Here is a 16,003-nt window from a genome sequence, read left to right on the forward strand (position 1 = left end):
CAAGCTTCTTTTTGGCCAATGATACTTTTTTTTGGGCCAAAAGTATTTTTTTCTAAAGTTCACGTGTTTGGCCAACCTTTTACAAGGAAAAAAGAATTTTTTAATAAAAGCAAAAGTAGTTTATGAAAAAGCAAAAAAAAAAAAATAACTTTTCTTCAAAAGTACTTTTTTGAATAACTATTTGAGAAAGATACACATAAAAGTACTTTTTAAAAGCTTAGTAAAATACTAATTGCTGCTCAAAAGTGATTTTCAAATTAATTAGCCAAACACAAACTCTTTTTCACCAAAAGTACTTTTTCGAAAAATACTTTTCAAAATAAGTTAATTTTAGAAGCTTGGTCAAACATGCTACTAATAACCATGTAAATTGGCTAGTGTAGTCTCAAAGATTAACACTTGGGAACTCAAATCGAGAGATGTGGAACCACATTATTCCTTAAACCTATATAGTAACTTTTTTCTTGGCCAAAAGTGTTTTTTCAAAGTAAGTGTTTGGCCAAGCTTTTTGAAGGGAAAAAAGTGCTTTTGAGTAGAAGCAAAATCAGTTTCTGAGAAGCAGAAACCCGAAAGCACTTTTTTCAAAAACACTATTGAGAAAAATACACTTAAAAGCACTTTTTAAAAGATTGGCCAAACTTTAATTGCTGCTCAAAAGTGCTTTTTAAATTGATTAGCCAAACACAAACTGATTTTTCACCAAAAGTACTTTTTTGAAAAGCACTTTTGGAAAAAACATTTCTCAAAATAAGCAGACATTAGAAGCTTGGCCTTGACCAAATATTATGATTCTTTACCCCTTAGTTACGACCAAACACTGCTATTCTTGAATACAGTACACTGCATGCATGAACTTCCTCTCATACATGTGAATCCGTTAATACAAGGAAAAGTCTGTTTGAAACCTTTTCTGACTAATATGTTTGAAACTGTCAATCCCTGACAGACCCATGCTTAACTTGGTGATGTTAAGCAAGAATGTTAAAATACCTACTCCTTAATAAGGCAATCCTTCTAAATTTCTAAGGGTCTTTCCTGTCTTGACCTTGCATGCAACTATGCTATAAGAATTAAGGTTATTCTACTCAATTCAACTGATCTCAACAATGAGCAATAAAGAACTCTTCTGACATCAAAGTGGTTACTTGAGCTTATCTTTGTGGCAAAGTAGTTATACTTAACCAAACAAGAAAAAGAGAAGCAAAAGAAACCTCAACAAGTAAGGCACTGTTGATTTCTGAATTATCCCCACTACCCATAATTCTTGGCAGATCCATCATAGCACTAATTCTATGTTGCTTGGACTCTCCGAAAATGTGGCCGGATTCGTGACGGATCCTCCAAAAGTAATGTATTTTTGAAGGATCCGACACGGGTGCGGCTACATTTGGGAGAGTCCGCACAACATAGAGCACTATAACAAGAGAACAATAGTCAAAAAGAGAACCAATTAAAGTAACACACAATTGTTATGCAAGTAGTAAGGTCAGTTTATTATAACACTGAAAACCAGAAATCCATAAGCATTCTGATAAACTACACAGTTTTATACAAACAAGACGACTAAAGGATTCAAGTCATTACAGTTAAGCTAGTATTCATGGACACTAGCAATAAGGATCATTCACATTTGAGGACATGTACCATTAGTAACTAATAGCTTCCTTTGTGCCACAAAGCGACTGGATCAGCAGCAAACATGATCATTAACTGCAGCAAGATCAAATAGAAAAATTAATACAAACAATTAATGGTTGAACCATAGGTATGAGAAATCAGAGTCTTATATCCTCAAACAGAACCATGTTAAGAAACTACACAAATACCCAAATAGATAAGTTACCTGCTTAAGCCCACAAGTAAATCAAGAAAATACAACCCATAAACAGATGACAACCGTGAAGTAAGAAAAATCAGATAGAGACTATATTTAACCTTAGCATTCATATCTGCCAAGATGCCAACATGATACCAAACAAATTAAGGCATGCCACGAATGAGTGAAATAAAATGAACATGACGGGATTAATGAATAGGAGTAGCTCATTAATTATGAGAACATCTAAACCAAAAAAAAAAAAAGATAAGAGGGATGGAATAAATATGTCAAAGCATAAAGGTTGAGAGCCAAGCATGGCACATGATATCCATTAAAAATTAACACCAACTGAAATAAGGTAGCAAGGCTTAGAATCACATTTGAGCTCGAAATGCGATGTATGCTGAGGCCTGAGCTATTAGGCGACCTAAACAGCATTCATGTTTAGGCTGCTCACACATGATTCTTGGCATTCGCAGCTCAACATACTTTTCCTAAAGTATCATTTTTCTTAATAATGATGGTATCCAAGCTAACATACGTGCAACTCGACTAATTCACCTGATACCTCCTAAATTAACATTTATACCCTACAATTTTGTTATCTGTGGGGATGCATAGTACATAATAAATATTGTACAAGTATATTATTTTTTCCAAGCACCTAAATATTAGGTTTGTTGGGATCTCATTTATCAAAATATATTTTTTAATAAAATTCACATTTATCGAACTAGTTAATCCACCAAGATTCCAAATTAGCACGAACTCAATGTATCAACTCTACATTAAGCAGGCAAACGAGTTATACTTCACCAATCTTTGAAAATCTCAACTGTCCGGAATAAACACTTTTTACGTCATCATCACAAAACCTATATATTAATCTTTGCAATCCGAACCCTAAGTTCAGTAAATGCAATTTCCTTAATCATATAATTATGCAGAAAAGAAAGATTGGCCAACTGTGGAAAGACAAAAGAAGCATTTCAGTAATTCATTTCATAGATATTATCATCATTATAAAAGACAGAAAAAATTAACAGACACGGTGGAACCCTAAATCTCTCTTTAGAATAGGTTTCTCAAACCTGAAAAATTATTACTATATTAATATTAATAATAATAATAACAATTATACAAGCACACATAGAAGATGCGAAAAAGAGCAAAATGGAAATGTATATTCATTGTTTCTGAAAAAGAAAATTTACTATAGCATATGGAAAACTAGCATAACATGTAGTTCCTCCCTAAGTGGCCAAACTAAGAAAGTCATCATGATTCATGCATGAATTATGTTTTTGGAAGCATTTCAAAATTCTGTAGCCCATGTCATGTAGACTGCTACTGAGAAAGTAGACAGCAGAAGTATATTATATTTTATAAACTGCCTAAGCTAAGTTGGAAAGCATTAAATGTAACTTGTGTCGAGTTCTTTACAATGCAACCGTACATCCCTATCAATCTCTAGAAAGTAGCACATGACAAGCGAGATAAGTACTCTAGGGAACAATGGTTCCTGTAAACAGCAACAGAGAGTTCCCACTATAGTACTTTAAGATATTTTAGAACGTAACTTTATATCTTACTCTACAGCTAGCAATCACTTACTGGTAATTTACCTTAAATTCAGTCCTAAACTGCTTGCATTCAGGGGGGGATGAAGTACATTAATTATAGAACCATATTCGAGAAACATCTAGAAAATATAGTGATAGCACCATTATTGTCCATTTCCAGAGAACAGAAGTCCAATTTTGACATGGTTTCTGCTGGATGAGGCTTTCGCTAGCAGCTAAACCAATGTAGTGCAAAAGTGAACTCTCTGTGTCTAAGATGCAATGAAATCAAATAGAAGGTGTCATGTGAGATATGGCAACAATGTACAGCTATTAATCAAGAGGGAATGGTGTACTGGTACTAGCTCCATAGGGTATACACAGTAGAGATTCAACTTCGTTTTAAGATACTGTGTATTACGTCCTTTAATTTTGTTCTTCATCCTCTACAATCATGATAAGTATAGGATCTTTACTTTTCTCTTTGTTCCCCTTCCTCTCCATTCAAATGCATTAACCTTAAAGAAAAGAGGGATCAAAGGAGGAAAAGAATAAAGAGGGATTTCAAGAATTTAATCTACCGGACAATGAGAATCAAATGGAATAATTTAACTCTTTTCTGGAAGAGATAGAAGTAAATCTAACTCGTTTACAAAAATGAAAACCATCCATTGACCATATATAATTACGGTTGAGCAAGAGGCTGAAATAACTCTAGTTAAGCTTTCAATTGAAAACAAGGCAAAGGTAAAATTGGATCATCCATTGAACACATATAATTTTAACCTAGATCTGCTCTCATACTCATCTATAACTATTACTAATAGCTTATCCAGAGTTTTTGAACCTGGCAATAAAATGAACCAGACAACAGATGAGTCATGAGTTACAAGTCACAGCTGAACTGTCTGGTAGAGTATAATTCAGCAGTTGATGTAACATCTACTATTGCTAAAGTAAGATGAAAACTCAATCACCACAAAGAAACATAGTCAATTTAAAGTTCTCATCACCAGATTAGCATATTAATTTAGGTAAGATTATTTGTTCTTGATTGTCAATATAACTTCTACTCTCACCCTGACAACAAATCATTTCTTGATAAGGACACACTGACAACGAATCATAAGACAGTGTACTTCTTTTCTTCTACTATAGCTTCTTTGAGAAGTCAAAGTGGGAGAAAACCTATTGACACGTTTTGAGGAAATATAGATGAGCTTCTACCATCAAGAAAAAGTCGTTGATTTGCTAACTGTCCATGCAAAGCGCCAAATATCTGACACCATATGCATCCTGATTTCTCTTCCTTGGTGGTCACGCAAAAAGACAGAAAAGGAGAAAATTGATGGTTATGACTAAGCAGATCCAACTATCCTAGTTCTTCGGACTTGCTCTGGATATTCTTTCCTATACAACATACCTAAGCCAACACAGTTGGCAACAAATTTAATTCCACTTTACTACTGTCCACGTGTTCAATTTGCATCAGCATAACCAAGAATTATACCCTAACGAACATGTAAACCACATAAAAGGCTCCGGGAGACCGGCAATGTTTTTCATACTTTGTAACACAGATAAAGACATCAGATATCAGCCCATTCTCAGGATTATAGGTAACATTATGGATGGCATATCCCAAGCATGCATATATAATCATTCCATTGGTAAGAAAATTGAAAAACTTATGCTTTAGCTCTATCCTGGAATCAGCATAGATAACATTTACCACTGCAAACTTGTAATTGCCGATTAAGAGAATCAATTAAAGAGTATGAAAAAAACGCATGAAAGCATATCTGTTGCCCTAAGTATCCACAAAATCCAGATAGATCAAATCATTTTGAAATTCATGAAGCAAAAGTGATGGCTGAAAGTCTTGAGTATAAATTGATTATTGAACTCCAATCTCCATGCCGCAACATCAATGAGAGATTGCACAGAAAATTTCTTTTCTGATGAAGTAAAGAGAGACTGCATCAAATTATATAAGTACTTTACTAGAATTCAGTAAGCATTGCCCTAAATGTGTTCAACATGCGAGAAGGCAAACATATAAAAAGCAAAAATATATGTAGCTACTATCTGCTAGAGTGAAATTAAAACAAGTAAAAATTTCAGATTTAACAACGAACACTAACATCCCCAAACCTCAAGTCGTCAGAAAAACAGCAAGGTTACCACCTTTCAGAAAAATGGAAAAAAGCTATTTCATTTGACTAAATTTATTTTATCAAACCCTAGCTTACCCAGATCTAAAGAGAATAATGACAAAAGTTACCTTTGACCATCAAGGTTACCCGGTCCACTGCTGCCTCCACTTGCATAGGAATTATCCTCAGCAGCCTGCCAAACGGACTGCCACGCCTGCGACGGCGGTGGCTGAACGTACATTGAAGGATCAACCCCAGGCATAGCAGGCCTGCCCATCATCACACCCGGTGGAGCAGGCTGGCCCATTGGTGGGTAATAGTAAGGCACACCACTAGCTGTGGAGCCCACAATCCCAGCAGGCCCAAGACCAACACCACCCTCTTCCTTGATCTCATCCCTCGGAACAATGTCAACAAGGAAATCAAAAATGTCAGTCCGCGTAATCGCGGCAGCGATGTCGTTCTTCTGTAAAGTTCGACGCTTGTTTTCCTCAGCGTGAAGCCAGGAACGAATAGTGAGTTCCAGAATGAAAAGCTCACACGCTTTGGCGAATAAAATGGGAGCTTCAGCGGAGATCATGCGGACATCCTCGTCAGCTTTCATGATCTTCTTGATTCGGGCTAGAGGAAGTTGGTGGTTCTTGAAATCGTTAACCTGTTCGATTTCTTGGCGCTGGTAGGTCCAGAACATCTGGAGCTGCTGCTGTTGCTGCTGAAGGAGGTGGTGGTACGGTGGCTGCGCTGGATACGCCGCTGCTGCTGCCGCCGCCGCTGCTGCATTCGCCGCCGATTGCTGGTTGTTTTCCATTGGCGTTTTAGACGAGGTGGTTCACCGGCGATTTTTTCTATTTTAACACAGAGACAAGAGAAATGGAGGACTTGTCTCTATATATATACAGTGAAAGAGAAAAAAAAAAAATAATGCCAAATATTTTTTATTGGTAATTATGGATTTTTTTTGTGAAGGAATAAGTATTGATGCTTGAGGTACAACTGTAGAAGGCAAATGAAGGAAAAGGAAGTGGGGCCCATATTCTTTTTTAAATTAGATGAAAATCTTACTAATAGTGGAGATTGCCTATGGATAATATATAGTCCTATCTACTTTGTTTTTTTCTTACTGGAGGGAAGAAGAAGAGAGAAGTGGGGACCACATACAAAGAGACTAAAATCACCATTGGCTTATCCTTAGGACCCTTTGCCTCACTATTGTTAGATCGAGGAGGCCTTACGCCGCGCCACATGGAGAGACCACTATATGACACGTGGACTCGCGCTTAAGCTAAGCCATCTCAAGTCTCACCTCCTAGAACGACAAACAATTCATTTAGGGGAAAAAAAAACTTTTAAAACATATGATCATTAAAGGTTAAGGGGTAAATACTTTGTGTGTTTATAAAAGTTTCTCGTTAAGGATAAAGTGGGTAAAATAAAAAATTTAGATTAAAATACTTTCAAATATAAAATATGTTATTCTTTTTGAAACGACTAGTAAGAAAAATATATCATTTAAACTGAAATGGAGAAAGTAGCATCTTCGTTTGCAATAGATGATAGTGTCAATTTACTAGAGTTAGTTAATTTGATGAAGTGAGAAAATATATTAATATTTCATGGTTAATTGAGAAAAGTTATATATGTAAACACACTTTATACTTCTATTAATTTAGGGTAAATATCTGGGAGAATAAATTTTTCCCATAGAATAGTATAATCCCAACATATAATAATACAATATTTGGCTGGATTGCATAAGAAAAAATGACCACCACATCATATAATTAATATAGCCTTTAATTGTGGGTATTAAATAATATGAAATATGAATACGTATAAAATAATGATATATGAACATGTATAAAAAAATCGTATAAAAATATGTAATCGAATGCCAGAAATTTACCTATTTAAAGATAAAATTACTCTTTTAGAGTGATTACGTATAATTTATTAATTAATTATCGCATAAATAATTCTTATACTACCAACTCGCATAACTAACATGTGAGGTAGACATTTATACTATCAACTGGCATATAGTTTATCAGAAAGAAAAGCAAATGAAGATAAATCGAATTCAAGTTAAGTATGTAGTAACAAATATTTGTCAAAATTTAGCTTACATTAATCGTAAGAGAGTATCCATATTCTATTTTTGTGCAAGGCTTTCTTTAGCTGCTCATAATCAATATTTTACATTATTTCACACAATGTATTGTCTATCGATCGTTGTAATAATTTTTTAAGAAGTTATATGATAAGCATAATGAGCTAATTATTCACCAATTGTCTTAAAATTTTGGATTAAGTGCTCATTTGTTTTACAACAATCATGTGACAAGTTAACAAAACTTATATATAGTGTTTATGCAATTAATCTCTTCTTATGTTTTGTTGAGAAATGAAGAAACAAATCATGAGTTGCAACTGAGTCCTTTTCTTTGTTAATTTAACTGCGGTATTCTTCGCCTAGATATGGATTTTATCAAATATTTTTTCTTAATATGGAAAATCAAGTTCGTACGATATTTCATGTCTTGAACAGTCGATTCCATTTTTAATACTCATACAAAAACGAGCTACGACTTAATAAAATAGAATCTATAAAATAATGGATGGTAAAACATTCGTTCCTTTTTCTTTTTCAAAATACATTATGGATTTATTTCTGCCCGGAATCTTTTTTCAAGACTTCCTTTGTTCAGCCCAAAGACGGATTCAGCTTTTCAACTCTATGAGTTCAAATTTTTAAGTTTTTAGTATTAAACTTATTCAATCTTTACAATTATGGGTTCATTTCTATTATTTATTCCAATTTTAATAATATCCACACATAAATTTATATTTTACGTCAAAAATATTACGTTTAAACTTTACATGAATCGGCCATCCTAAAACTAGATCCGTCGTCCCTGGACTTCCGCCAAATGAACTTTTTTTCTTTTCTATTTTAATGAAGGCATCTCGTACAGCGGGGAGAATTAGATACTCCTTATTTTTTTTTCATTTTGTTACATAAAGGGGTACATATTGTATTTCAGACGAAATTGTCTTTTGAGGCATTTCACCAAAAAGTCTCAAAGACATCATAATAATTAATCCTTACACTTTAGGGCACCAGATATATATAAAGCCGTACAAATAGAAAGAGTAATACTATTAATTAGAGTTTATTCTATAAATAATAGGACAGGATTGGTTTAGAGATTTTCCGGAGGAGGGGGAAGATAAACAGAAAACGAAAACTTTTAGAGTCCGTTTGGATTAGTTGATTTGAAGTAGCTGATAAGTATTAGGTGTTGAAAAGCACTTTTAAGTGCTGAAACTGATTTAATAAATAAACAGTTACGTGTTTGGGTATAAGTGCTGAAAATTGATAATAAGTTGTTGCATTATTTGATAAAAAAGTGCTAATAAGCTCTTTTTCTGTTAAAATGACTTAAATAACCTTAAAACCGTTTACACTTATAAGGACGTAATTTCTTCAAAATTTTAGATTCCAGATCGATTCAAATACAAAATATTCTATTTTGTCATTTTATTTTAAATACAACTGTGCTTAGATAAGATAATTTTTATGATAAATATAATTTATTTTATGATAAGCATATATATAATCATAAGTTATAATACTTAATAAATTGACAAAAGTTTCTCAGTAAAAAATAAACCTAAATAGGACAAAATATTTGAAGAGAAACAAACACTGTCTTCACCATCACAACACTTAGAAAGCAATACACCCAAAATTTAATATCCTCATTTATTACATATAGTTCAAAGATTAATACACAATCACATAAATATAAGTATGCAAAGGAAAAGAGATTTGCTTATCTTAAATAGTCAATTAGAATTGCAGACTTGAAGGGGGGGGGGTTAGGTTGAATACTTGAGGCAATGAGTATCGATATAGGAGTTTTGCTCTAAAAAAAATATTTGAAGGATAAAATAGTAAAACTTTTGGTCTAACTTAAAGTGCTTATAAGCTAAAAATTCATAAGCTGGGGATGACCAGCTTATGGCTTTTGGCTTATTTTTGACTTATAAACACTTGGCTTATAAGCAATTTTAACTTTACCAAACGCGTAAATAAGCTAAAAAGTGCTTATAAGCTAGTTTGACCAGCTTATAAGCTTGCCAAACACCCTCTTAGTCCTTTTCAAGTTACGTAGATGCATGTTTTCTCTATTAATTATCACGTTTGCTGCCTTACTGGTGTATTAGCAAAGGCTTCGCGCGGTCATAAAAATAATCCTGTTATAAATAGAATTTTATTTATGGTGAATGTCTATATTTAGAGAGATTTTAGGGTTTATTACTTGGTGGCTAAGTCAACCTCTCCCTATAAATAGAGGGTTCTATTCCATTGTAATTCATCACAAATCAATAAGAATTTCCTCTCTCTCTTTCTCTGCAATATTGCTCTTGTTCTTTTATTATTTTATAACAAATCGTGAATTATAAAATATTATGGTACTCTTCATATCTAAGGAACAGAAACAATGTTACTAAAACTACGACAACCTATATTAAAAGCACGAAGCCCTTAGCGAAATATTGTTCGCCTTTTTTACCCTTCAAAAATAAGTTTCACACTAGACAAAATCGTAATTAAATAATTTTCATAATTTTTTAGAACTTTGAAATCAATATTTCTATCCTTATTTGAATTAGGTAGGATCTCCTAATATTTAGAAATACAAAGTTCAGATATTTTTTACTTATATAAGTTATTTTCTTATTTAAATTGTTAATTATAGTTAACAATTAGGGCGTAAAAAAAATTAGAAAGCCCCAAGGGCGCCATATTCTAGGAGCCCAAACTATGTGATTGAATAAATCCTCCTGCGGGTCAAGGGCTCCTTCTCCCTCCCCTTCTTCAAACTCCGATTCATATTTTTCATAGAGAAATCTCTGATCAAGGATAGAACAAGAGCCGTTTTGCATCATATCTAAGGGATTCCTCGGTTCGGGCCGAAGAAGCAATGTCACTCGATCATTATCAAACTGACTGCAATCTTTTTCTGTCCGTGAAGATCCCACCAGAGCGCCTTCTACTTCTAATAGGCCATGAACTAGATCAGAATCATTCTCAACGAGTCCATAAGAAGTGATCCCATTTTTTTCATCGGGTCCGGATAAAGACCAAAGATCTTGAGCGACCGATCCGGCAGAACAACTCAAAAGATAAAGAAGTATCGTTAATCTCTTCATGCTCGTTCCAAGCTCGAAGTACCATTTGTACAAATAAGAATCCCCTTCGTTACATGATTTCTTCTTCATATAGATAGATATAGGATCTATGGGGCAATTACTTAGAAGTACATTTTGTGCTACAGCCCTTCCTATCTGATAGAAAAGGATCCCATGATCCTGAACCGATCTTACCTGGGATCGCAAATCCCAAGTTTGTCTATGAAGAGCGGATCTAATTGTATTAGTGTCTATAATTGATTTCTTCTGTGTAATACTAATCGATAGGACCTCATTGGTAAGTGCTACAAGATCTCGTGCATTGGAACCCATGGTTATGGACCCGAATCCGTTAGTATGGAACATTTTCTTTTCCAAGTGAAATCCCCTAGTATATGAAAGAGTGAAAAAGTGCTTTCGTTGTTGTGGAAGAAGAAGCCTTCGTNATCGGGCTGCACGCCGCAGCAATATATATATATATATATATATATGTGTGTGTGTGTGTGTGTGTGTGTGTTTTATCATTTACCCTTGAATCAATCTTATCTGGTTTAATTGATTAAAAAATGTTGTTTGAAATCTTAATAATATCATCAATTCTATCTGGTTTAATTGATTAGAAATCATTGACCGAAATCTTTTATAATGTCATGCTTTGGATGGTTGTTACACATCGTTTCATAATGTATTGTATTGTATTGTATTGTATTGTACTGTATTATTTGATGAATATAACGTTTGAATAGATTGTATCGTTTGTTGTTGTTTCATGATATCGCACACCAGTATTATGAAGAACAAACTTGCTATACTATATATAAAAAATTATGATACAGGGTAAATTTAGTATATAAAAAGGAAGGGTAAATGATAAAATAAAATTATTTAATTAATAATAATGAAGAGTGAGATGACAGATAAAGACAAAATAACGACGCAACCACACCAAATCGGTCGTTACATAAAGTGGCGTATTTCATCGTTACGTAACGACGTTTTTAACAATACGATACAATAAAATTTAAGTAACAATTAAAACAAACATCATATTTGAAGTAACAATGATACAATAAGTAACAACCATCCAAACAAGCTGTAAGTCATGCTTAAGGGAGGGGAGAATATCTACATTTAAAAAACCAAGCTAAATTAATATCACATCATCCAAGTGAATTTCAGATCATATGAAGAGAACAACATTTTCCTTGTTTTTCTATTTGCACGCAATCAATTAAACTAGGATCGAGTCTTATGTCTGTTTAAAGAACAATTCCATAATTATAAAATAAAAATATTTATAACACTTCTCTTCTCATTTACGTTACGTTCATTGTTTTCCCCGTCGAGCAGAAAGATTAAATTTACAATTAGGCAGTAATATATTCAACTTTTGTCTTTTCATATTTCTCGTTTCCCCCGTGAGCCAAAAACAATATTAGGTTTAAGGTTAATTGTTTTTTGTGACGACTTTGTTTTATCTTAAGAGAACAGCTGAAACTGTTTGTCTTTTGATGTTCATCGTTTTCTCCGCCATGTCATTTTGCCACCAAACAAATCAACAAAAAAACATTCACACTGCGACTACATTTGTAAGAATACCAGCAACTAGAAGGAGCCAAGACCGTTGCAAAGAAACATGTTTCTTGCTAGTTACGCCGAAGACCAAATAGAGTTATTCTCTCCATCTCGATTTATGTGTTATAGTACTGGAAACGAAGTTTAATTAAAAAATTTAAGACTATATATTGAGAACTTATGGTTTCAAAATCTTAATATTATGTATCTATAAAGCTTCTCGGTAAAAATAATATAGGTAGGTTACATGTAATTAACACTTTTTCTTTTTTATGAACTTTATTTCTCTGCCAAGTTCATTTAATCAACAACCAGGTTAACTATTAACCTCTTATATCTAGCTAGATGTTAAATAAAATTAAATAATGGGACGTAAGCAACTTTTAACTTCTATATATATATATATGTGTGTGTGTGTTCGTTCTGTGAAGTACATGCATGGAATTATGTTGTAAGCAAGTTTCTTTGTTCGCAAGCAATTAATTAGGTGTTTCATTAGCCAATTCCTTATTAAATTATCCAGCCTCACTTAATAAACAACTAAAAAAGAGTAAAATACCTTCAACTTTCATTTTTGGATATTCCTTCCTTTCTTCGCTAAGTTATATCTATATATATATATATATATATATATATATATATATATATATATATTCGATCAACTTCCCTTTGTAAGCAATCAGCTAGCTGGTTAAATAGTAATTAGTGTATCCTAACCGTTAAGAAAACTAAAAATACAGTGAAACAACTTCAACTCTTCGTCAGTTAATTAGGTAATAGTAACATAGTAAGATGGCGATTAATAAGAAGAAAGCGAGAGGCATTAAATTTTTGCCTTTCATGTTGTATACGGTCGGAATTATATGCCTTGGATTCATAGGCTCGAGGAGTCGTCTTAAGCACGAGTTCAAGCAAGGCCAAGTTCGAGCTCGAGGGACCAGATCCGAGCTCGAAGACAAAGTGCAATGCCCAAAGATTGACGCATGAGGTACACAGAAGCCGAGTATGCTCGACCGCGAAATAGTACCGTTGTGGATTTGTAACAGAATGAGCTATATTCCTGCCACGTCCCCAAGATCATGGCGCAGATCCCGGAATAGGATTGTACGATTCTGTACTAGGCGGTTAGACACAGCTGTATTAAGAATATTCCTTACTGTAAATAGAAATATACCTTACGGAAAAGGTCCAAATATGGCCTTGTACTATATGAATTTGAGCACATTTGTCCTTCGTTTATACTTTAGCACATATATATATGCCCTTACCGTCATATAATTGGTCCATATATGCCCTTGTACTAAACGAAATTGAGCATATTTGCTCTTCGTTAAGACTTTAGCCCATATATGCCCTTGATGTCAGATAGTTGGTCCATATATGCTCTTTTTCGAGACGGAATCCACCCAAACTAATTAGTTCTTTCGTTAATTGTACTGGAGTGCATTACAAACACTATTTTCTTTTTATTAGTACTTTTTTTCTTTACCTTTCTATTTTCTTTCTTCTTTTTTTTACTTTATTTTTATTTTTACTTTTTCTTTCTCCCATATCTGATTTCCTCTATTGTTGTTGCCTTCTCTATTTTTGTCACCAATTTCACTTGAAAAAACTCATAAATTCCTACTAATTATACTATCAAAAACCTCACATGTTCTTCTGAACTGAATGAGATAAAAATTACTGGAGAAATTTTTTCCGTGGTGTTAATTGGGTAAAGGGAGTATATGGTTATTGATCAGCTTTTGAAGGTGTTGTTCGCTGTGGAGCTTCAGATCCGAAGGAATAAAGACCTTCAAAATCTGAATGACATACTTCCTTCACCCAATTAACACCACCGAAAAATTACTCTGATAATTTTTATCTCATTCAGGTCAGAAGAACATATGGGGGTTTTGATAGTAAAATTAGCAGGAATTTATGAGTTTTGTCAAGTGAAATTGGTGACGAAAATAGAGAAGGCATCAGCAATGGATGAAATCGGATATGGGAGAAAGAAAGAGTAAAAAAATAAAAAATAAAAAGAAGAAAGAAAAGAGAAAAGAGAAAGGTAAAGAAAAAAAGTACTTATAAAAGGGAAATAGTGTTTGTAATGCACTTTTGTACAATTCACGAAAGAGCTAATTAGTTTGGGTGGATTCTGTTTCGAAAAAGAGCATATATTGACCAATTATCTGACATCAAGGGCATATATGGGCTAGTATTAACGAAGGCCAAATGTGCTCAATTTCGTATAGTATAAGGGCATATATGGACCAACTATGTGACGGTAAGGGCATATATGTGCTAAAGTATTAACGAAGGGCAAATGTGCTCAATGTCGTATACTACAGGGGCATATTTGGACCTTTTCCGTATACCTTATTTAGGGTTCTCCTATTATACAAAGGGGACCTCAATCATTTGCAACATCATCTTATCATTGGCAAAGAATATACTATCCTAATTTTTGCTCTTACTGTTCGTCAGAATTGTTCTTTACTGTCCTTTACATTTATTGTTCTTACTTTATTGCTCTTAATCCATCTCGAGGTCACTACAGCTGAGTAACATTGGTTTGATTCACTTATTCTTTTCATTTCTACTTCATATTTCTTGAATACTAATTGGTATTGAATTTAATCACATATATTTAAAACCACAAATCAAATTTAATTGTTACTCGTATTTTCAAGGTAAACACATGTTCCTAATTAATTTTGTCCCTGTTGTTGTCATTCATTTTTTTCTTCCTTTTATGTGGTAAAATATTAATTTCGCTGTTGTCATCACTCTTCTGCCAACAGACAACAGTCCCAATAAGTAAATGCACTATAGTTTTTTGATAATAAATTGCATGATAGCTTCAACGTTTGTTGCGCAATATATGTACACGCATAGTTTTAAATTTTAATGTACGTAAAAAGAGGAGTCATTAGTATGATAGTAATTGGATTTCTTTCTGAATTAAATGAGTCACCAATTGCTTTTACAATATTGTTGTTAAATGTCTTAAAACAGAGAATATTTTGGAACAACTAAATAAGTTAGGCGTTGGTGAAGACAACTCCCATATTATTACTGATTATTTTTAGGGATAATTTCAGCCCTTGTCACTTGACTTAACAGCCTAACCGAAAATGACCCACGTTTGAAGTCCTTACCTAGTTTAGCCCAAGTTGTATATAACCTGAAATAACATTTTTCAGACTTTAGCCACTATTACAAACACACTTTTAGGGTTTCTTTATTTTCATTTTTCCCCCGCACACTCTATACTCTCAGCCTCTCTTTGCTTTCTCCTTTCTTTCTCTTCTCTCACTCACTTAGATCTGAATATTTATAGAACTCAAATTTCTCTACTAAGTTGCTTAATCTTCATAAATTTTTATAGATCTCAAATATTTGAATCTCGATTTATGTGTGTCCAAATTTAAAATTGAAGTTTTGTTGCATCCAAATTCTAAACTCCATTGAAGGAGCTTGAAAATCTAACTCTAAAGTGACGACAGGTTCGTTCTGGTCAGGAAGTAAAGAGCAGTCCCTTAAGGCGTAGCTGATTCACCATGAGAGCTAAGTGGAAAAAGAAGCGTATGAGGAGGTTGAAGAGGAAGCGCCGAAAGATGAGGCAGAGATCTAAGTAAAAGTCTATTCCGCACGTCTCAGCATTCTAGCTTTTGGCGTATCTCTTGCCTTAGGTTATGCGTCTTTTGTCC

The 16,003-nt window shown here is 33.6% G+C and overlaps 1 protein-coding gene across 1 annotated transcript; it reads right to left on the reverse strand.

The window, feature by feature from the left end:
• Positions 1-1,466: 1,466 nt before the first annotated feature.
• LOC109218548 (nuclear transcription factor Y subunit C-1-like) lies at positions 1,467-6,426 on the reverse strand. The gene is made up of 2 exons (XM_019382925.1): positions 5,666-6,426; positions 1,467-1,710 (listed from the first exon to the last, which is right to left on the reverse strand). The coding sequence occupies exons 1-2, from the start codon at positions 6,343-6,345 to the stop codon at positions 1,707-1,709; spliced, it is 684 nt and encodes a 227-aa protein (XP_019238470.1). The 5' UTR covers positions 6,346-6,426; the 3' UTR covers positions 1,467-1,706.
• Positions 6,427-16,003: the final 9,577 nt, after the last annotated feature.

Source organism: Nicotiana attenuata, unplaced genomic scaffold (genome assembly GCF_001879085.1).
Source record: "Nicotiana attenuata strain UT unplaced genomic scaffold, NIATTr2, whole genome shotgun sequence".
In the NCBI taxonomy this organism is placed as follows: Eukaryota; Viridiplantae; Streptophyta; class Magnoliopsida; order Solanales; family Solanaceae; genus Nicotiana; species Nicotiana attenuata.

Coding starts and splice junctions, on each gene's coding strand:
- LOC109218548 (XM_019382925.1), bottom strand. CDS start 6,345: ATGGAAAACAACCAGCAATCGGCGGCGAATGCAGCAGCGGCGGCGGCA.